The sequence below is a fragment of the Drosophila guanche genome, unplaced genomic scaffold (assembly GCF_900245975.1).
Source record: "Drosophila guanche unplaced genomic scaffold, DGUA_6, whole genome shotgun sequence".
Classification (NCBI taxonomy): domain Eukaryota; kingdom Metazoa; phylum Arthropoda; class Insecta; order Diptera; family Drosophilidae; genus Drosophila; species Drosophila guanche.
Window position 1 is genome coordinate 4,208,820 of NW_022995752.1, and position 23,402 is coordinate 4,232,221.

The following is a 23,402-nucleotide window of genomic DNA, read 5'->3' on the forward strand; positions in this document are numbered from 1 at the left end:
AAACGTTGGCAACACCCGAGCGCTGGGTGGGGGGTTTCTCTGATTCTGCCCAATCAGTCGACACGGGGCATTGATCACTTATCGCCCTGCTTTTGCCGTATGTACTCCGCTTCGTTCTCTTGTTGTGTGCCCGTCCACATTCGCGTCCGCGTCCGCGTCCACGTCCGCTCACGTGTTCAAATTTATTGATTGTTCTGCTCACAAGACACGGCGTTTCTGATATTTTTTCCCTCATTTCTCGTTGGCCTGAGCCTGGAGTCCTGCTGTGCGGCATGGGAGACGTACGTGTGGTCGTTTTATGTTATATTTTTCGACATCTTGTGTGTCCGACGATCGGGTTGAACGCTGAACGCTCAACGCTGAACTCGGACTATGGCCTCAGATTGCCTCCTAGATGCAACCTTAGACGACTCTGAAGAGCGAGAGCTCTGTGGCTGAGCTGAGGCTGCCCATGCAAATCGTCTTTGCCTTTATTAACTTATGCGCATTCAGATTACCTTAATAACTCGTTCCGTTAACACTTTATTATGTTCAAGGCTCATAAATCGTTCCATCACCCAGACATGGTTCCGAGTGTACGAGTGGCGGTAGGGGGGTGTTCGTCGATGGGTTCCGTTCCCCAAGTCTCTGACCAGACATTGTCGATTATGATTTATCGCATTTTAATCAATTTAAAATGTTTAAAACGATACAAATCGGAAGAAATTATGAATGTGTTGCTGTCTTTAGGCTCCACAGTAGGCCAGCAATAACAACAGCAACAGCTACAGAGCGACAGAGCCACATAGCCACAGGCAACCGGACGACTCCGACGACGACTACAAGCCAGCGATGATCGTCAGCATGCGTTATCCGACGCGTACCTCGTTTGTATTTCACTCCCCAAGCCTCCACAGACTCACTCTCGGGTTACCTTTTGCTGGCGGCAGAGCCCCTCGAAATTTACCCGCGTCACCACAAGCACAGAGTCCAGGAGCGGACCAAGACCATACACGTGTGTGGGAAAACGAAGTTAGAGCTGTATATTCCGCTCCTGAGCGTGTCCCCAAAATGCATTCCTCGATCGCGTGCTGTGTGTGGGTATACATACATATGTGTGTGTGGGGATGGGATTTCGGGGGCCTGGTTTCAATGTGCGTCCGCGAGTCGCGACGACGGCACAGCGACGATTATGATGATTAAAATTGATAAGCGAAATATTTTTATCATTTCTCAAATTAACATAAACCATATGCGATTATCACACAATAAGCTCAGCGGCCACAACAGGCATGGCACGGCACCACACTGCCTCGGACTCTGCCACAACGCCTCTTTTTTTGTTGTTTGCTTTTTATAAGCTTTTATGGCCTCCTCTCACTGCATTCGCTTATAAGTTATGGCATTGCTGCGAAATTATGGCAGTGGTCAGAAGGATTTTGGTCGCGGCAAACAGTGTCAATGGCAAAACACGAAATTTATGAGGATTTGCCAGCCCCAGCGGTCATGTCAGAGGTGTTGCAGTTGCAGATGCAGTGTGTATGCCCCATGCTGGAGGCTGTTTTTATTCAACTCTTAACCTATGCGTGCGCGTACGAACTAAAACGGTTTGAAGCGACGCGACTGCTTTAGCAGTTCAATTTTTCGCTTATCCTCTTCGAACTTTTTTCGCATCTCGACAATGTTTTGCATTTTGCTCTCGCGTATCTGGAAGGTGTAAAAGTTTTTCAGCTCCTTCGTTTTCGTGTCATTCTCCCGCTTCTTTTCGAGGCGTCCGATGACAGACTCCTTTTGCTCGAAGCCAGCGTTGCGACCCTCTTTGCCGACAGTGACCCAGCCATCGGCGTCGGCTTCGCTGTTCTTTGCCGCCAGTGCAGCCGCTCGTTCTCTTCTATCATAGTCGGCCATATATTCCGTGATCTGTGCCTTTGTCTGCTCCGCATCGAGGATGTAATGATTTTCGTACTCTTCGTGCCACAGCTCCATGCCCGTTTTGATGGTGGATGCGCCGCTGCTGTCGAACAGGTCAATGCTCGGCACGGCCAGGGCTTTGGCCAGGCTGCTGCTCTTCTGGAACACCACGTAAGCCACTTTGAATATGAACGGCGGGCTCACTGTGGAGAAGGGCTCTTTTGAGCCCTCATACCATTTGATTGTCTCATCTTTTCCAGGCTTTGCTGCAAATTGTACGCTCTCCACGTTACCAGCGCGCTTGAAGAACCCCTTCAGGCTCTCCTCGGTCACATAGGGTGGTACATTGAGCAGGAATAACGTGCGACCTTTCGGTTTATTTGGATCCATCAGGCGAATGAAGTGTTCCCGCATGTAAACGCTGTGGCAGTGCTGTGCATCGGGACTCATTCGCAGCGAAACAACTACAAATCAGGTATTTATGATTAGCAATAGTTGGGGTAAGGGTTGTGTTCTTTTACCTGTATATCCCTCGATTTCTTCCATTATTGCTTCGTTTTTTCAGAATTAAAAATAAACACGTTTTGGGCCAATAGAGATGGGAAGCTGTGTGACTGCGAAATTATCGATATAATATACCGACCCTCGGAAATATACTGAAATTCATTAAATATTCCATTATGTACCGATATACCGTAAATATATTTTGAACTTATTTTCTAAGTTAAAATATCCCCCAAAATATATATTATACCGCAAATGGTCACCCTGATGGGAAGTTAAATGTAAATATAGCAATATATCGATATTGTAGATTTGAAAAGTATCGATGTAATCGATATCGCGCAGGTTGGCAGCTCTGATAATTGGGCATTTAAAGTTAGCGCCAATTTAAATATTTTATACTTGATTTGAATTTAGCTAGAATTATTCCTTTCCAGAAATGTATCATTTAAAAATAACTAAAAACATGTGGAGAAATATTGTTACCTAGAAGTTCTTTCCTTTGTTGCTGCACACAGCAAAACTCTTAGTTAGATCACAAAAAGCCATAAAAAATGGTGCAATCCAAGCATTTTCCACTTTCATTTACGCCAAAATGTACCGTATGCATGTGTATGCAGCACGCCAAATGGCAAATAATTAAACAACATGCAGTGTGGGCAGAGCAGGAGCTGAATCAGAAGCAGGATGCGGCATCAGTCGAGCCAAAACCAAATGTTTTTGTAAACTTTGCACGTATTTTAGTTTTCGGACGATTTTGTGCTGCTCCTTCTTGCTCTTTCTGGCTGTGCCCTACTGCAATCCGAGGACCAGTGTGTGTTTGTGTGTGCGGGGATGTGCCCGTCAAATGGTCCGAAAACAAAAACTACACCCCAGCCACATGACCGCAGCCTGCGTTTATTTAACGGCCGCCATTGCCTGCCCCGCATGCTGAAAGGAGGAAGTTTTGCCGGCCACGTTTGTTGTCCGTTGTCCGCTGTCCGCTGTCCACAGTCCTGTGTCCAGGCGCATATATGCTAATTAATTGAAGGCATTTTTCTGCATTTTTATTGTTTTAAGTTGAGGCACATTGATTTTGCTGCAAAGAAAACAGCTCCAAAGAGGTGTAATTCGTTAATCAAAATGTTCTAACAAAGTGACCTTAATTGCAGCACAGATTGACATTGTTTTTTGCAGAATTACGAGTATCACAATTGCAGCAGGGCAGGCAGCACATGGCAGCAAATGCCACCCAACTGGGGACTCGGCTTCTTGCTGATTGAATAATGCAATTTGAATGCGGTTTGATTTTGTGCAGCAAGTCTCAAGTGTAATTAAATGTGCAAATGTGCAGAGCTAAAAGGCCAGTTAATTCGATCAACAACTCTGCACAAGAGCTTTAAGTGCATAAAGTCCACTTTCTTTGACAATTTGGACTTAAGGATCAGGTTGAGAATTGGTCAACTTGGGGAGGATAAATAATTGATTAGCTTCGAGTTTGTAGGCGTAAGTTTTATAGGAGAGACACAAGCTACAATGGAACAGATATTAATGCATATTTGACCTTATTTCCACATTGGCTATACTTTGGTTTAAATGGTTCAATTTATACGAAAATCCTCCATTACTTCTGCAACGCTCTCGCCTTAACTGAAAACCCTAATAACAAATGCAAAGTTCTTTAACTTTTTGTTGTTGTACGTGCACATAATTTAAAAACGTTGTTCATACTTTATTAAGTCCTGCTTATGGAGCGAGATAAAAAAAGAGGAGTAACAAAAAAATGTGGGTACAACATTTAAAAGCGCGGCACGTGCTCTATATTCTGTGCCATTGAGGGTCGAGAATTTGTTTCCTTAATGCCAAATCCTTGACTAATTAGTGCATGTTGTGGCAACAGCGTTGGGGCGTGGGGCGTGGAGCGTGGGGCGCGCCACAAACCCCTAAGCTGTACAAAAAGTACGAGTGCGAGTACGTGAGTATATTTATGAGGCTTCAGGCGCTAAAAAAGTGCCAGCATTTCTTTTCAGCAAGTGTGTCTGAGTGTTGAGCTGAGGTGTGTATGTGGTGTGTGTGAAGGGGGGTTGTAGGGTTCTGTGTTGATTTCTGTACAAATGTTGCAACTTGGGGGAAAATTCATTAAAAATGTTTGCTTAGTTGGCTGAGGCGTTGACCGAAGGGGAATATGCGATGAGTTAGTGCAAATTATGGATTGTATTCATTTTAAGTAAAAGTCAACCGTTGCGGGCACGGTACTAGAATTTTCAGAGCTGCTTTCTCCATCTTTATTTTCCATAATCCATAATTTTAACCAAATTGGGAACCCCAGTGCCCGGATACGTGTGCTATGATTTAGAGACTTCAACTTGTCCAGTTCGAGCTTGCTTGATTTTGGCCTCCAATTGTGCGTGAAAACTTCCCAAGCGATTTTTGTCGCACGCATGATTTATGTGCGTCCATTTGTGGCACGCAATTTGTTCGGCAGCAGCCACAGCCAGAGCCACAGCAAAAGCCACACTCCGACCCCAAGCGAATCAACAAATGCTTGTGCAATGTTCATTCAGGTTCAGGTTCAAACGTATTTTCGTTTATTTTTCACATTATTTCACTTTTTTTTTTGTGGTCGAGGGAATCCTAGACAAACTCCATTTGGCTGTGCTGTGCCACCATTTAAGGCGTCACGTGCAACTAATTTATTTTGCCACAACAATTGCCATGCCCCTAAAAAGTGTGGAGCAAAAAAATGCAGCACATAGTAACTAATGATGACTGAGGTCCTGAATATCTCATAAGGTAATGCCACTTTCGGGGCGTGATAAGAGAGTATTTGCACATTCTAAGCATAAGAGCTACAAGTATAGGGAAGAGGTGTGACGTGTAAGGAACTAAATAAATCACTGATAAATCCACATAATATTAAAAAATATGACACAAAATCACTACAAATAAAGATAAACTGAAAGTTTAAAGTTTAAATTCACATAACTCACACAATTCTTATGTATTGAAATGATATGGTGCTATTGACTCAGATACGAATTAAATTACAACAATACGGAGCATCCACAAGAGTTATCATGACGTGCGTCAGTTGCATCCATAGATGCATAGATTATTGGTAAAAAGCTACGATAAATCACAAACAACAATGACAACAACTGCAAGGAAAATGCAGCAATAATAAAAATCAGTTCAACGTTTCTTTATACAACTACAAATACTGTCAGCGTATCCAAACAAGCACCTGTGACCCATTCGAAACCAAAACCATTCCAATTTGGCGCTTCCGCTTTTCAGTTGTGATGCTGAGCCAGCAAAGGGAGCACATGTTTGGCAAAGCAGTTTGGAAAGTACCCAACGGAGCCCACGAAGTTAAATAATTAATGTTTCATGATGCTTCTACAGGATTGTTGGATCTGGCAGGGCATCCAAATTTGTTCTTAACAGAGTTCCCTTTTTGCTGTTGGTCAACTCGAAATGAGACCAAAAATGTATTCAAAAATGTTTGCTACTGAAACGTGGTGGGTGACCCAGACCAAACCAAAATGCTACGCGTATATTTTCTTTGCCATGGTCGAGGGGAGCATTGCCCGCACCCAATCACCCAATCACCCATTCACCCAGAGCCACAATGTCCCCATGATTAATCGGGTAAACACTTTCCGTTAACGATATTTCCATTAATTATGTCTTGCAGAGAGCCAAAATACACAAAGAAAAAAGAAAAGGAATCGAAATATGGTAAGAAAAGTTTTCGTCTGGCCGCGCTTTGCCTCTCATTAGTATCGCTGACATGCCACACCCACAATGATGGCGTTGCGCCGATAAGAAGCCAATCATGTCGACAATGGAACCCTGCTCTCCTGGACTCTAGGCAGGACCTGAAGTCGGGCGCCCGCTTCGGGCAGTTGCAAAACTTGACACAAAAGGTCCGAAAAACTTTCCTCATTAATTATGGAAAGCAACACAAAAAATAGCAAAACAAATTGCGTCAAAAGAAAATGTTTGTCAAGAGCTTCGTCTCGCCGATATTGGGCTGGCTCAATTGGTTATATTTTTGTACTTTCTGCTGCATTCATTTGATTTACCGATTTATTAACCCCAACAGAATGCCAGTAAGATCCCATTAGCGATAAATGAGGACATTTCGGACCGAAAGAAATGGTTGGGAGCCAACTTGAGAACTAGGGAAAGGCGGTGCAACGGGAATGGGAATGGGAATGGGATACTCTGTGAGTATGTAGAGGTAAGTATGGAGAAGTGTAATATGAGTGTGGCAAGGACTCCGTCAAAAGCATCCAGCAGGTATCTGCACCGCGGCGTTCGTCATCATAAATGCAGCTAGATCAGCTCTAAGCAAATGTTTGTGTCGATCAAGTGATGGCAAACCAACGCAGCACTTGCTGGAATTCAGTTTCGACTGCCATCAAAGAACTCTTATCACCCAAATACCCATACAAAAACATACTAGTGCATACTTTCAGACTCGTCGATTCGTGAGCCAATAAAAACAGTATTTTAGATAATTGTGCAGCCAACAATTTGGAACTTTTCCGCTCGGCCAAATGGGCTCCGATCTTCAGGATCCAGGCTGTGCTTCGACAACAGACTTATCCTGAGAAATAACTAATTAATAACGCCCTTTTAGCCATTTCAAGGCATGCTCCTTAATGTCCTTTATGCCAACCGATAGAGGACTTCTTTCCGATCACGACGAGGTGTGGCATGTCCTGATGGTCGAGCCTCATTGAAAGGGATTGAAACAGATTCAAAGTGGTTGAACAAACTGAACTAGACACTTTTCATACCGAGTACCAGGCAAACATAAATCAGCAGAAGGTAGCTGGTTTTTATTTTTGCAGCGTGTCAAAAGCTGGCCGATGCGAGACCGAACTAATTAATTGTCTAAACATTTAAATCGCTTCAATTCGGTAATTTCTCTTTCAAAAAGTATGTTTGACGTGACCCCTGATTGACATGAAGGACAATAAGGACCATGACTTGATCCTTGATTCAACCCAATCATACAACTTAAGGTATCTCCGCTGGTAATTCTATTTATATTCCAGATTGGATTACATTCAATTCATTATTCTCTAAAAATAATAATATAATTGCAGCTAACTCGATCCGAAAGATACTCTTCATTCATATTTGACTTCAGTCGGAATAGATCTCATCATTGGGATCAAAGGATATCTGCAATTGAAGTAAGAGAAAATTATTTTGGTTTTTTGTTTTCAATAAAAAAAAAATTTATTTATCAACTGATTGAAAATGCTTGCTCTAAGTTCTGAGTACTTCTTCTGACATTAAACCTTTAAAACTGAAAAAATGAACCCCCACGAACCACCACACCCATAGACTCCTCCAGGCGAAGAGCACAAAACGGCAGAACGGCAGAACAGCAGAACGGCAGAACAGCAGACCGAGACCAACACCCAGCCCAAGTCATTTATCATTGATAATTCGTATAAGGAAGTGGAAGGCACACCAATGTCAAAAAAACCAATTTAAAGTAAATTAGCGCAATGCCAAATGCTTGTCGAATTGTGCGGCCGGAAGACCACAATGGCGGGGTGGCAGTGGGTGGGCTGGGCTGGGCTTGCCTTGCCTTGCCTTGCCTTGCTGCAGGACACAGGTGCGTGTTCTTTAGGCCAAGCAAATGTGGCAACTCGACTTTGCCCAAAGTTTGCACACATGTCGACGTACGGCTAAGACGTCGCTGTGTCTATGTTTGCGGTTGCCGTTCATTCCCCATCAGATCACGTACGGGCGCGTGGCTTAGCAGTGAGAAGAAATCCGTTTGCCAGGTCCTGCCCCTGCTCCATGGCTCCCTTGGAAAAAAGTCTCCAGGCTAGAGGGAAAATAGTGCAGACGTTGCGCCTTAGAAATTTATTGCACGTGGTAAGTTGGTTAGATGGGTTGGACTGCAGATTAGACGCCCTGATAGACACAAAATGCTTTTTTCCTCCAGCTCAACTTTAGTTTAGACAGGGACAAAAATTTATTGCACGTTAACTGAGACATCAAGAGGAAGGGAGGGAGGGCAAAGCGGGAGACGGCGGAGTGAGCCAAAGGATTGTGTGTCCTGCGTTTTGTTTGAATGGAGTTGCCTACTTTGAGGCGTTGTAACTTGATCTAGATGGGAGCCAAGCTCTATCTGTCTGTCCGCCTGTAAGTTGTGGCTGGCAAATGGCTTGAGGCAGTTGAGTGAATTTGCCAAGTTCTGATTGATGAATCCTGGGGATGGCAAAAAGGATTCACTGAAAGTTTACGGGGTTGACAAATCAACGCCAAACTTGGGAGTCTTGCAGCGACTCGAATTCCCCTCTTGTCGAATTAATGCAGCGCTTTGGTGGATCTTTTAAATGCATATTTCATAGTCTTAAACTTTCCCTCCATATTGATTTCATCGCAACGTAAAGCGAGCGTAGAAATGCAAAATACAAACATCCAACTAAAACAATTGTCTAAAACCCAACTGGGGAGCCAAAAGTTGCACCCAACCAAGAGGAAACAAACACGAAAAGTCCAACACGAAGCTAGAATCCCAACCCCCCCGAGCCCCGAGCCCAGACCCGACCCGACCCCGGACACAAGCTGTTTCACAAATCTCCCAGGACTTGATGCACGTTGTGTAAAGAAATCTTTTTAAACAATTTCATCTCATGGTTGATTTCTTTCTGTGTGGCTTCGTTCTCTTTCCTTTTTTTTCAGCCACTGCCCTGCTCGAGGGCGGTTGCTTAAATTTTCTTATGGTTCAACTTTTGATGTTTCAAGCCAGATTAACAGAGCTTACCCTGCCCTGCCCTGCCCTGCCCTGCCCCGCCGGTTGGACCATCTCTTTTTCAGTGATGTGACATTGTTCAGCATAATCTACTTTCGAGTAGCCACAAGCAACACAACACCCATGTTATGTGTCTGTTTGTGTGTGTGTGTGTGTGCGAAAGGAAAAACTGTAATTTTATGCAAAAGAAAATGCTGCATGGCAGCTTTTCCCACTCAAGATAATGGGAGAAGGTTTTTTCGGCACTTTTTTTCTTGAATTAAAATAAAGTATAGAGTGCAGAATGTATGCAAAAGCTTCAAGAGAAAGGAAAAACTATCTTTTCCATGCTTACACAACTTGTTCAAAGACCGAAAGATATCATTAAAGACTCATTAAAATGTGATGGTAAATCAACACTGTAAAGTTTCCAATTAATAAAAGAGAAAACCAATCAAATTGTATAGAATAGAAAGAAAACGAGAAGGGACGTTTGAGACGCGTCTTACGCGTCACAACTTTTATACCAGGTACTCAGTATTACATCTGTACCTAAGCGGTTTTCTTTTTTTTTTTTAATTTTAAATGTTACATTTTTGCTACATATGCATGTCATCTACATCTACATGTCATCACTTCTCACTTCAAACATGTGGATACCTCAGATTTTCGCCCTTTGTAAGACACTTGTATCAGTGTGAGCGTACAGCAGTCTGGTGACTCTAGCTTTTATAGTCTTTGAAAACTGGATAACAAACCACACGGACGGACGGACGGACGGACGGACGGACGGACAGAAAGACAGATATAAACACGGCTGTTGATGCTGATCAAGAACGTATATACATTTGTGCCTATTTACTCTTCGAGTACCGGGTATAATTAACGCTCTTTCGACTGTAAGGTACCCGAAAATTGGATTAATTTATTTTGTCAACTAGTAAGAAACTATGAGAAGGGTTTTATAACGTATCAAGAAGGTAAAAAATGAAGAATGGAAATGTAAAGTTTTCTGGTATCCAAAAACCACGGACATGAAAACATAATTATGAACATTAAAACCTATTTAGCTTATAGCTTCATTATTACATTGCCAAGAACACAATGGACCCTCTAGCTTCCACAATTAATGGGGTATAAAAAGGGAAAGTTATTGCCTTATAAAACAATCCATAAATTGAAATACATTAAGATTTTTGAGGGGAATCTACTTTAAATCCTCCTTCCACAAAACATTTTCAGATATAAAACCCACCGAACAAGAGAAAACTATCAACAGTTGGATTTGGTCAACATGCAGCTGGGTGTGGTTTTAGGATGGCTTGGTGAGTCCCTCCAATCAGACTTTTTCAAACATTTCCCTGCTACTCGTAGCTCTATCGTTCTCAGTTCTCTCGATGACCACATACCTTTGCCTGGGCTGGAGTGACAGTGATCCAGTGCCCTCCATGCTGTCCCGCATCTACAAACAGCAGAAGCAAAGAAATCTAGCCAAAGTGCAAGTTTTACCTCAGAAAGTTGTTAGCTTTGTGGGACCCAGGCAGGCGGGTTCCTCAGAGGAGGAGCAGGAAGCAGAAGAGGAATACGACGACTACGAGGATTGGTGGCGCTGATATGGGACAGATATCCTTGTATCGTCGTGTGCATGCAGCATTTATTTAACTGCAAGGCTGTTAATTAAATTTTGTTTTAAATTCAACTTGTCGCAGTGTCGCCATGCGGCTGGCGGTGGCTTTGAGCTCGTTTCTGGGTCTGGCTGTGGGACTGGGTTTGGATTTTTCGGCATGGGCATGGGCATGGGCATGGTCTGGCTCTGGTCTGGCTTGGCATTCATTGAAAAATCCACAACTAATTAGGACGCACGGAGTAAGCGATGCATGGAGAAGCAAGCACGTAGACGTGGATGACACGGCGACAAGAGTAGAGTCCGTGCCGTGCCGTGCCTTGCCGTGCCTGCTTCCAGGCAGCCAGGAGATAAAACCAACTTGCGGCGTTGCCAGGGGGCAACAGAGCAAATAAACAGCCAGGCAGACACATGTACAAATTAACAGAATTGCATTCCATTAAATTTCCTTTACTGAAAGCCTTTCTGGTTGAGTGTGCTCCTCACTGGCTCGCTGTTCGCCTTTAAAGATAGCCCGGGAGTTATCGAAACAAGATCTGATTTGCTCACAAGCCTGTTCCGGTCAGTGGAGCGGTAAGCTCTTAAATGATTAATGATAAACGGATGAGATCTCCAGTCAACGTACAGGCAAAACATGTATTTAATTATTTAAATGTCCCTTAGTATTCGAGGAAGATTTAAAGCTACTTGCCGCTAAACACTATTATCTGGCCAAATCGAATTTTTGTTGTTCAGCTTTTGTCTTTCCGGTGGCACCTGCCCCTGACGGACAACAACTTTCACTCAGTCGCTAAATAATTCAGGTACCGCAGGACAATTACTTCTGTCAACGGGCTGTCACATTGTTTTCACCTATTTAGACGGCTGTGGCACCCTCAAATGGTGTGGACGTGCCCGAGACTTGCGAAAACTATTGATTAGTGCCTGAATAATGGATGCAAAATGTGCATTACAAAGTGCTTGCCGAGGGTTGCGTGGCAGCTACTCTGGGCCTGTGTCCTGCCTGGCTTGTCTGCCCGGTTAAATGGAGCGGCTTTGTTTGTTTTATCTCAAAGATACTCAGTACTTCAATCGTGGTAGGAAGTGAAGGTGGAAGTGGAAGTGGAAGTGGGCTGGAGCAAGGAATATCCGCCCCAAGGGCTAAGCTAACCATTCGAAAAGTGCACTCGAGCGGAAACTGTTGATGCCCCTGAAAGGCAAGAGCCATTCACAGACACAGAATCGTTTCGATTCGCTCCTTTGGCTCGCTCAAAATTTACATTTAATGAGATTTAAGTCCATCGAAGGTGTGACAAATCCCAAGCTGAGCGGAAGCACAGCCAGAGAGCTTTGGGACTCACAAGTGTCGAGTCAATTGAAATCGAATGCAAATTATGGGCAAGTGAAAGATGGTAGAATTTATATATATCGAAGGAAAAGAACGTGATTTGTGGGAGTAAACAGGGAATCTCTTTGCAGACCCCATTCTCGAATGGAAATACCATTTATAGCTACACAAAGACGGGTACAAATCCGCCTAATCAGCATGCCAGCAACCCAACCCCAAGCCTCGGCTCAACCGCATTTGAGTACAAATGTTCACTAATTAAACCGACACGAAAACCGCCACACAAACAGCAGTACATGGCCCCTTCCAAAACGCGACACCTGACAAGTTTCCTATGTTTTTTTGTTGTCGGTCTATAGAAAATATAGGAATATTCGTGTGCTTGGCAGCCGCTTGATGGCTGGCTGTAGATTGGTTTTTGAGGCTGCTGTGCGGGGTGGCAACTTTTGTTTAACTGTCAGCGGCAGCAGAAACCCCCCAGTTGGAGTGAAATTGTTTTTTTAGTATAATTAGGTGTACTCACCTCAGCAGACTACAGATCCAAATGCTTCTCTGCCGTGGCCAGGCCAGTGGGTAGACCCGGCAGCTGCAGGCGTTCCTCAAGCATGGGCACAAGTGGCGCTCGATCCTTGGCAGTCGCCTGAGGCACACTGTTATTGCCAGCGGAGCCGCCCAACCATCTGCGGTACGTGTGCTCCGGCTGGGTGTTCCAGAACTTGTGAAACGAAATGGGTGGCTGTAGGTGCAGCAGCTCCGTCGCGTAGTCCTGAGGCCTGGCCTGGTGCAGCCCGGCGGCTGGCAAGGCCACCACTCCGAGTGCCTGCAGGCAGTAGCCCAGTATCATGTCATCCGGGGCGTTGGCACTCGGACAACTGCAGTGCTGCAGGACGAGTGGCACCAGAGGTAGACTGAGCACAATTCCAGCGCCTCCCGTGTGGTAGTTGAAGCCATCCGGGGCATACAAACGATACCCGTAGCGTTCCCCCAGATATATGTGCTCCGTGTGATTGTAGCCATTCAGCAGGGCGCTCAGTCGGGGCACGCTGTGGGGGATTGCAAAGAGTGTGGGTGAGAGTGCAAAGGAAATTGCAGTTGCAAGGATGAGTGCGATTTATCAATACAAAAATATTTTTAATTGAATGCGCCGTCAAGCGATTAAGCCGGAAAATAAAAATATCCCAACAGAGACTCAAGCTGGAGGATACTGGATGGATGCTCTGCATTTAAAGCGTGGTTAAAGACAACTCCTCCAAGTAGATCAAGTATCCAATCAACGTCTCGATGTTCTTCGATGTTAATAGATGCTACATAATCCCCCCCCGACCCAACAGCTTCCCCGCAACGACTTACCTAAGAAGCGTATCATCATCGACGAGCACGAGCCAGCGTATGTCCTTGTGTGCGCTGATATCCTTCAGGGATAATTGTAAAATTGCCAATGTTTTGGCACAATGTCCAGTCTGAACATTGGGTATCCCAGTGCTGATTGTCGGTATGCCGACTTCTGTTGCGGTTTAGAGCAGGAGGGCCCGGCACGTGGGGTGGCAACCAGGAGACGGCAGACCAGAGGGAACACATAAAGTCAAATCAATGAATATTCAATAAGTTCGATTGCTCGGGGTGTGCATTGGGGATAGTCAGATGGCCAGATGAGGACCGAAAAGCACAGGTCCTGCATGAGGATGATTGTTTTGTTTGCCTGTCACTCCGCCTCATCGTGTTTTTGTTAATGCTCCACGCACACACTTGTATGTATGGGTATGGGTAAATATTCGTGTGTTCGTTGGCTGCCATATCCCCATATCCTCATTTGCTTTAATTGCCCTCTCATTGTCAACGGGGGGACACTCATCGGACGGACTGGCCTGGACTGGCCTGGACTGGCATGGCCTGGCCGCTTACCTGCCACATCGCTGTAGTATCTACGGTGCCGAGCGTCGCTTGCCCAGGTGCGTTCGATGATTGGTATACGTTCCTTATGGAATTTTGCACAGGTCTTGATTGCAAAATAGATGTTTTGCGATCCTGTTGTGTGCACCGGCAGCTGCCGCTGCCGCTGCTCCTGCTGTGGAAAGCGGAATCAAGATAATGTTGATAGAGAATTTATGGTCATAGAGGTTTCAAATGCTAATTGCTTAGGGGGGGAATTGTCGTTCTTCGGCACCCAATGGGATGCCTCCGTGTGTGTGCTTTAAAATTCAAGAAATTCGAAAACAAAGCCAGAAAATGCACTGCTTGCTGCAGTGAGGTGCAAAAAACAAATAAGGGAATCGAAGTATCCGAACACAATCGGGGAGGCTTTATCTAAATCAAAGTGCTCTCTTGGCAATGGTATGTTAAATCCACACCCACACTCACAGTCTCCCCTCTGGTGGCAATAGGAAGCATACAGTACTGGCAGCATAAATAAACTTACCCCTTGAAGCCGCACCCGCTGCCGCTGCCGCTCCCGATTCCCGATAGCAAACAGCTCGGGCTTTGCATGGAGCATACAAGGAAGCACAGGCTGTGCCCTTGTGCCCGTCTCGGGGGTATGCCATGGAACTGGAGTGGGACAAATGTAGTCGGCACTTTTCAAAATGATTTTCCGCTCCAAGGTTGCGCCTGCTGCTGCTGGGTCGTCCTTCAGTTCGGGGTCCGTGACAGGCGTTAAGTTGTCGAATATAAAGCGGGCGAGCTCGTGAGCGGCGTCTATGGCAAACTCACTGTGCCGGTAGCCATTTTGGGCATTAAGAGCAACAAGTTCCGCCAGCCTGTAAATGGATGTTTCATTATGAGTTATGGATGACGTCCCCACCTCGCTCCTCTCAAGGGAATTACCTGCGCAGCAAAACACCTGTGAAAACAACGCCGGCACTGAGCAGGGGATATGGAAACCATTTGGGATTCTTGTAGTGTGCAAAATGATGCACAATCGTGGCCTCCGTGTCGTACAAGGCATGCCCGTAGTAGGCAGCCTGTAAGTGAATAATTAAAATAGTTCAATTCCTCGAGGAGAGAGGACAGCTACTCACCTCCGTTGGGTCCTGGTTGTGTAGCTGCTGGAGCAGGCCATGCAGCGAGACCACATGCGTGTTGTGTTGACACCAAATAATCCATTCCGTGCGCGCATTTAGCAAACGTGTCTCGCCTGGCAATGCGTCCAGCAATGTCCAATAATTGAATAGCTCATGCATTATGTGGAACCTGAGCACATAATCCTCGGGGATGACCCCCGCCATTTGTTGTTGCTGCTCCCGCAAACTGTCCGCCAATGCAAAACATTCATCCAGCGAGCGCCGGGGCAGCGGCGGACAAGCAATGACCACGAGCACCTCTGCAGTACCAGTACCAGTCGCAGCTTCTGTTCTGCCGCCATGACAGCTTAAAAGACACCAAAGCCACAGCACCACCGCCGCACGGCACCAACTAGGCATAGTTTTCGACGCGATAATTATAAAGCCACACTACTTATACGCGAATGTGCATCAACATTTAATTATTATTCGCATGTTTTAGCAGCAACTAATCGGAACAGAGCATCAGCCGATCCGTGCGGCAAGCACGACTGCATTAATGAACGTGCGAGAACGTACTGAGGCAATGTGATTTTAATTTTTGGCGCAAAAGGCCACAGACCACGGAGCACGGACCGAACTGGCCTGTGCGTAGTCCAAGGCGCAGGCGCCTGCTGGCAGCTTATTTTATGAATGAAAATGGTCTGGCTGAATGCAACAGTTGGCACGGGGGAGTGGGTCATTTCGAGGTATACTTTAAACCTATTTTGATTATATTTGGAATAGTGCGCGTGGGTCACACATATACATATGTATATAAGTAGTAGTTATATATTTATACGATTAATATTTATATAAAGGAATAAAGAAAGGAGGAGAATACTAATTAATGCATGGGCGATGCTAGTCGCGTCGTTGTCTGCATGCTGTTGCTGCGATTATTCGACTTGAGGCGCAGCTCATTCACGTGCTTGAACAGCAGATCCTGCTTCGAGAGCAGCTCCCGTGTGCGTTGGCAGCCATGCTGTGGGGCACACAGACCCGGATTCCAGCGACAGTACAGACCCTTCCACAGCCGGACGGCGCGCACACTGGCAATGGGCCGCAGCACCAGCTCCGCGCCGTGCGTGAACGAGGGGAATAGCGGATTCAGATACTGATCCAACGAGGAGTTTATGTGCGTCCAAAGTGAAGTTGTCTTGTGCTTAAGATCTGCAAAAAGTTTCAGATGAGTATCCATACATAAGAAGCCATAATGGGACTTACCCTCGGCCACACGCTCGGCTTCGGTGTTGCAAAGGAACGTGCCGAAGCGACACGAGTACAAATGATCCACAATGGTTATGAGAAAGTGCTCGTTGAACTCAAAGGCGTTGTTGAACTGCTGCCCCACCTGCCACACACTGTCGATGAACTGCAGGAAAACCGGCGAGCGATCCGCATCGGAGTGCTTGTTGTCGCCATGGCCAACGCGCTGCTGGAACTTGTGGCCAAACGACAGCCACTCCTTCTCGATGAGCACCTCAAAGCCGCGCACAGTGCGATAGTGGGGGTCCAGGAGCAGCATGGAGAGGGCAGTCAGTTGCGCAGTGCGGTCCCAACCATCGGAGCAGTGCACCACCACCGAAGTGCTCATGGTCTCCACCTTGTCAACTATCCGGACAGCGCCAGCCAGCACGCATCTGATGTGCTTCAGCCATAGGGTGTTGTCGATGGCCGATTGCCATTTAGAGTCGTCTGTGGTGGGGAAACAGGCCTCCTTCACCTTGCGCAGACTCTCACGCATCACATGAATGTTGTGAATGTCCAGGAAATTGATCTCCACGTTCTTGTAGGCATCCTCCGACTCGTAGCCGCCACCCTTAGCCTTATTGGCAATGGCATTGGCGCTGGGACGCGCATCCATAATCGTTAGCTTGTCCGACTGAGCGTTGGCCTCCATGATGTAGCTCAGGTAGGTCTCATCGTCCGCATTCCTTTTCCCACTCACGCCCACCAAGGGTTGGGAGCAGCGTGTTATGGTCGCCTGAGTCCGGGGGTTCATCCACGACAGCACTGGCAGACGACAGCGGGAACGGAATTGTGCCACGCGACGCAGAAAGTCGTCGGATGCAGCCTTGGGCACCGCCCAAACAGCCGGATAGCTGTCGCAAACAGCATACGCTTCGTTTATCTTGGTCGCCCTCCACATGTCGTTGGGCACGCCCAGGCGACGCAGCTCTGCCAGCGGCTCGTACACTGCCCAGCCGTCCCAGCCGCCGCTGCCGTTCACAGCATTCGCAGCGGCATGGGCAAAGGCGAAGAGGCGGCCGCTGTACGAGAGCGGAAAGGCATTCGCCTGCAGCTTCTCGAACACCGTGCGGCGCGAATGATTCTGCTGCTTGTGGGCGAAACGCAGATTTCTCATATCTTTGCAGAATATCTCGATGCCGTAGGAGTTTTCGCCCCGCGATGTGGCACCGCCAATCTTCTCCACTCGCGCAATCACGCCTAACGGCACATCGACCACCACGGGCGGCTCTTGATCCCTCAGCGGCAGCGAACGGAAGTACAGGCGATAGTTGGTTATGGTCAGTGCTCCGAAGACTGGTCCGCGGTATGGGCAGACGTAAGTAACATCGTTTTTCTGATCCTGATCCTCTTCGCCGTCCAAGTAGGCAAAGGGTGTGTCCCGCAGTCCACCATTTTCGCCGCCACCGTGTTTGGAGCCCAGCGAACTCGACTTGGAACTGCTGTCCAGTGAGTTGCTGCTGGCCGTTTTAGAGGCCAACTTGTCGGCCAGACTTGTGGAAGGATCCATTTCGCTATAGACACGGGTAGTTGACAATTTGTGTTTGTTTTGGTTTGTTAAACGAAATTTTTTTTTTTGGTATTTAATCGCTGTCGTGAAATTGGACTACGATGAGTCCGCATTGAAGAGATACTGTGTGTTGACAATTTAGCCATTTTCCAACTAGATCTAGCTTTTTTTAATTGTCAAATTCGGGATAAAGCCTAGTACTCAGATCGAAAAATATATTTAGCTAGCAGCAGAGTGTGACCAGAGGTTAAAACCGCATTCCGTGCGGTTACACTTCTCAGGCAACTGTGTTGTTTTGTTTACCTTTTTGAAAATGTGTGAAAATTGAATAAAAGGTTAATAAAACAATGAATGCAAAATGGATCCATACAGGAGATTGCTTTTAGTGGGATTGGCGGCTCTTGCATGATCGGAGGAGGAGGACAATCAGCGAAATAAGTGCCGACAACTTTGATTAAACCCATATCTGCAGGAAAGAAACCAGAACGGTCGTTTGTCTATACATTTGAGTATTATAACTCATATAAATATGTGTACATTTATGGAAACCCATGAAACGATACCCTTTGCATACTCCGCAGTTTGAAAATACGACAGAGAATTGGCGCCCGTTGCTAAGTTGTAAAACTCCAAGCACCCTTCCTATTCAACATTGGATAGTGTCGAGCCCAGATTGTCGCCATCGCCCCTTGGAGCAGTACTTGGTCCCAAAAGGAAAACAATTCAAAACCTTTTGTTAACAGCCCAGCAGTGTCTGTGTCTTGACAACATGAAGATACTGGCGTTCATTAATCTATAATAATTTTTTCCTTTTATGCTGTTTGATGGCCTTAAGCTCGTTTAGAAGCACGGTGGTCATTTATATTTCAATTTCAGCGGCATTGTAGCCTCCATTTGATTGGGACTTTACTCTCTATTTGCTAGGTACCCTCTCGGAAATTAAAATAGATCTATATTTGGGATCGAGCTGCTGACAACATACCAACCAATACCACACAAATACTATCAATACCATAAAATACTCGGACTTTCTACCTTATTTCGGCCTGTTTTTTGTCGATCTGAGTACTGCCTGACGTACAGCCGCTAGAAAGTAACTTGGGCGCGCAAAAATTTCCTATCGGTTCCATACGGTTTCTAGCGGTCCCTTTTTTCGATCTGAGTACTAGGCTTTAAACTGTAAAATAGCGGGTAGCGGAAATTATAGCTATTTTACAAGATATTTTTGCGTTATTTTAGTTTATTCAAAACATCTGCCATCTTCAATTATTGTTATGCTTTAATTAAGTACTTTCTAGTATTGTTTCCTTTTGAACGGCAAAAAAAAAGATCGATAAGTCAAAAGAGCATTTAATTGAAAGAAAAATTCTGGAAAAATATTGTTAATAAATAAAAATGTCCAGAAATTTTAATTTTTCAGAAATTAAAATCACCCCAGGAACAGAATGGTTATAATTTGCGAGATTCTGCTGTTAAAATAGCGTTTTTGTAGCTTCCATTTATTTGTAGCTTATTTTAAAGGCTAGTTTAGCTTTTATGACCCGAATAGTTTGCAGCACTTCAGTTCGATGTTGGGGCTGTCGATATTTTTATTTTCGGTGTTTCTGTCGATATTTGTTGATGAGTCTTGCTATCGATGATTGCTGTTAAGTGCGGGCAATGTTCTTTCAATTTAAACAATATGATTCAATATGTTTAAAGTGTGGACGCGTATAAGAGTTTAACAAAATATATAGTAGTGAAATGGATTGATGTGTATGTGTAGGTGTAGGTGTGTATTGCAACAGAAGGTTGCCTCAGAAAGTAGGAACAACAGAAGGTTGCTCCTCAAGGTGACTTCCGTTGGCACCTAGTTAACCCGACCAGAATAAAATCCAGTGTGTTTCGATTCACAACTCCAAATTAGCCTCATTAATAAATTTGGCCAATTATCTAAAAAAACAGGCTCCTTTGTGAGCAATAGCTAATTAAGATCTTTAAAGCGATGAAATATTGTATATTTTTTCCTGATAACAGCATGTCGTTCGCAGGAAAAGATTTCATCTTCCGCATTGTCGAGAACGTTGCAAACTTCGCAAATGTTGGTGTTTTTAGCTTTGATTTTGTGTAAATAAACGTTATCATAGGTTCGACTAATTAACAGTCTATTTATGACCTTTATGTTTTTTGTACTCCAGTCAAGAGCCCAGTGCTAAAGTTAGTTAAAGTTACTAGGGTAATCTAAGATACCTATGCCTGTCTTATCACCATTGATGGATGCATCAGTGGAAGGAATGTTCCGTCCACCTGACACCCATTCTTCAAGCTTAGCTTGATATATCGCATTGCATTCTTCGTTTGAGATGTCGATTTTTTTCCTGACTTTTTCAAAGACTGACAGACAAATTAAGGCTTTGGGACTATGTTTGTACTTCTTGGCTTCATTGTAATTGCCGAAAAGATCACTATATTCTTGGTACACAGCTGTGTAGGCAGTCTTTGCAGTGGGTTTAATAACATCATTATACAAGGTCAGGCTTAGAGACTTCACTGCTGAGATCTGATAAAGGATTTTTGATGGTAGTTACAGCATGCAACAAAAGCTCACTTTTGTCTGATTTGTCCCTGATTTTTGCAATGTGCAGTTTGTCTGACATGTTGGCACTTATGACCCTGCCTAAGAAGGTAATTTACTACTGCAAAACATAACTGAGGACTTGCTGGGGTTGAAATTAAGGCCTAGGTCTTGACAGAGAAGGTGAAAGTCGTTGATCTTTACCTGTAAGTTTTTGCAAGCATCATTTATGTTCTTACCTGTCGAGATGGTGACAAAGTCATCAGCAAATTGAATAATGGAAGTATGTGAATCATTGATTTGAAGCAGTCTTTTGGTCTACAGATTGAAAAGTAGAGATGAGAGGCAGGAGCCTTGAGGCAACCCACCATTGATTTCTTTACTGAAGTTACCCAGTTTTAGTAGTCTAGACGAAAAGAAATTGACAATCCAGTCAGTATATTGCGTGGGAATGTGTTCATATCCCAGTAGCATTGTAGAGTTTGAAGACTCACGCCGTTATATGCATTATCAATGTCTACTACTACAAGTGCAACGAATTTTCCCCTTTTCTTCTCACAGGCCATGGTATTGATGAGATCATTTATGCACATGGCTGCTGATTTACCCTTTTGGTAGGCATAAGATCGTCTAAGAACATATCTCGGCGACTCTTGATCATTAGATTGAGAGTTTTAGCCAATACCGAGATGAGGGAGATAGGTCGATAGTTTTAATAGATATGGAGATCCTTACCCCTCTTTTGGATGGGAATGACTTTGATTGTACGCCATTGATCAGGGACTCTACATTCTGTAAATAACAAACATGTTGTATTCTTGTGAAAGATTATTCAGTGCTGGGCTCCTGAGGGCTCTTATCATGTCATATGTAACTCTATCTATTCCTCCCGCAGTGTTTCTGCCCCTATTGAGAACAGCAGACAGGTCGCTTAAGTTAAAGGGATCGATGTTGAGTGAAGCTGGCCTGACAGAGATGGTATGAACTTTCGCCAACACAGAGGCTTGGCTTTTAAGAGACTCAAGGTAAGGCAAGGACCATTCTGCATTAAAGCTGGAATTTACGGGATCGTTAAAGGACTTAATGTTTCTCAAGAAAAGCCAGGCTTAAGGCTTAAGCGTTTATTTTCGCAAGTATTACTGCCTTCTTCCATTCTACTTTCAGTTTAACAGCTTTTATGTAGTTTGTCAGACTTGGAGCTCTTTGTGCCTGGATCTGGGCTTCGGTATATTTGGAGTAAAACAGTTGCAATTCTGGATTCCACCAAGTCTTGGGGCATCTATGGTTGCTCAAGGAGTAGGTGGAGGCCCTAATGTTGTATGTGAAGCTTTCTGTGATGTTTGAAATGTCTCCTGATGGAGCACCTGTTAGCCTTCGCAGCAGTCTATTTTTAGCAAGGAAGAACTTGGGCTTCTCTTTGCACTCCGGAATTTCTATGGAAATAGGATGATGGTGGCTGCCTCCAACAAAAATTGAATTGCAGCTCCAGGTGACATTATCGCTGCAGTTTGAGAAGGACAAATCCAACACTGAGCCACTTTGACTGTAGATGTGACGTCTAAAGGTGCACTTTCCATCGTTCAAACAATTATAACCGGAGTTACGCATGTAGTTCTCTAGGAATCTACCCTTGGCATTGGTGACATTGTCCCCAAAGCAAGTGTTTCTGGCGTTAAAATCCCAACAAACATCACATTGCACATTCTTAATTGAAAATACATAAATAAATATATACCATGAACCATACATTGTCTATAGCCCAATATTCATATATTTTATTTTATATTTAGTTGTTCCCATTAGCTGTTCATAGTCCCTTCGCAAAGGAAAAGAGCTTTCAGAACTCCCTTAACAAAGCAAAACAGCTTTCATGGTGCGAAATTTGTACCAAAAACTAAGGTGTCGACAACAGGTAAATACATCACAAAAATTCCAGTGGCGCCGGGTAAATTTTAATCCTACGGGAAGTTCTCCCAGGGAAATTCTCTCCTGTGTCTAAACCGTCAGGGCAATCCTCTCCAACGAACTTTTGAGTCTAAATGTATTGCAATAGCGATGGGTCACTAGGGCTGCCAACTATCGTTGACACTATCGATATTTATAGCTGCAAGACGTGTGAGCTAGAGGTGGTGGCCATTACAACTATTATTTATTATTTACTTTCTGCAATTCAGCGAATTGTTTTAACTTAAGGCGCATTTCCGTGTTCAAAGAAAACATTGGTCCATGTCCTGGCACAATGTGATCGCACAATAGCGCCATTTTACTGCGCTCCACGCGCTGACTGCTCTCATCCTCGCTACCGGCATTCCGCCAAATGCGTTCATCCTCCACATCCTCACGGCGCTCGAAGAGATCTCCAGCAATACCCACCGGGCCGCCGCCAAACTGTGTGTTTTGCACGATGACAGAAACACAGCTAAGCGTGTGCCCGGGCGTCCGCTTGACCACAACCTCGCCATTTGTATCCAATGCCAGTTCCTCGTTTTCGTCGTCGCTGGTTAAATGGTCCAAGTATAAGTCGCGATTGGAGGCACAGGCTCCAACCATATGCATTCGAGCCGATTGAAACAGATAATTGCATCCAATGTGATCCGAGTGTCCGTGGGTACAGACGACGACATGTATGTCCTCGACTTCCAGACCTTGGTGCCGCAGTAGAGAACGCAACAGGTCGCCATCCCAAGCTGTCATGGTGTCGACGATGATATTAAGGCCGTCTCTGCAGCGAACCAGCGTACAGGTGCAGTTTGCCCTCATGGCAGTCGCATCATGTTCATCCTCACGGGAGTAGCCTGGCTGGAGCACAATTACCTTGTTTTTCGTTGGTGCCGACATTTCTCCATGTCCCGTAAAAAACTGCAAGGTGTGTGCGCCAAAGAGGGTGTTCCGAATTTCTGAGAACAGCTGATTGTCTTGCTTCGCATGTTTATACGTCGCAATTTCATTATTATTTAAC

General features: G+C 45.0%; 4 protein-coding genes across 4 annotated transcripts; all 4 read right to left on the reverse strand.

The window, feature by feature from the left end:
- Positions 1–1,456: 1,456 nt before the first annotated feature.
- On the reverse strand, positions 1,457–2,522 carry LOC117587893 (ribosomal RNA-processing protein 7 homolog A). The gene is made up of 2 exons (XM_034278870.1): positions 2,412–2,522; positions 1,457–2,354 (listed from the first exon to the last, which is right to left on the reverse strand). The coding sequence occupies exons 1-2, from the start codon at positions 2,434–2,436 to the stop codon at positions 1,579–1,581; spliced, it is 801 nt and encodes a 266-aa protein (XP_034134761.1). The 5' UTR covers positions 2,437–2,522; the 3' UTR covers positions 1,457–1,578.
- A 10,094-nt stretch (positions 2,523–12,616) lies between these two features.
- LOC117588129 (beta-1,3-glucosyltransferase) lies at positions 12,617–15,683 on the reverse strand. Its single transcript, XM_034279208.1, has 6 exons — positions 15,108–15,683; positions 14,914–15,050; positions 14,525–14,846; positions 13,996–14,143; positions 13,444–13,597; positions 12,617–13,136 (listed from the first exon to the last, which is right to left on the reverse strand). Exons 1-6 carry the CDS (start codon positions 15,507–15,509, stop codon positions 12,626–12,628), a joined length of 1,674 nt encoding a protein of 557 aa, XP_034135099.1. The 5' UTR covers positions 15,510–15,683; the 3' UTR covers positions 12,617–12,625.
- A 227-nt stretch (positions 15,684–15,910) lies between these two features.
- Positions 15,911–22,510, reverse strand: LOC117588126 (myotubularin-related protein 2). The gene is made up of 3 exons (XM_034279205.1): positions 22,470–22,510; positions 16,356–17,947; positions 15,911–16,301 (listed from the first exon to the last, which is right to left on the reverse strand). Exons 2-3 carry the CDS (start codon positions 17,887–17,889, stop codon positions 15,976–15,978), a joined length of 1,860 nt encoding a protein of 619 aa, XP_034135096.1. The 5' UTR covers positions 17,890–17,947; positions 22,470–22,510; the 3' UTR covers positions 15,911–15,975.
- A 60-nt stretch (positions 22,511–22,570) lies between these two features.
- On the reverse strand, positions 22,571–23,305 carry LOC117588127 (metallo-beta-lactamase domain-containing protein 1). Its single transcript, XM_034279206.1, has one exon. It carries the CDS (start codon positions 23,279–23,281, stop codon positions 22,589–22,591), a length of 693 nt encoding a protein of 230 aa, XP_034135097.1. The 5' UTR covers positions 23,282–23,305; the 3' UTR covers positions 22,571–22,588.
- Between the last annotated feature and the right edge of the window lie 97 nt (positions 23,306–23,402).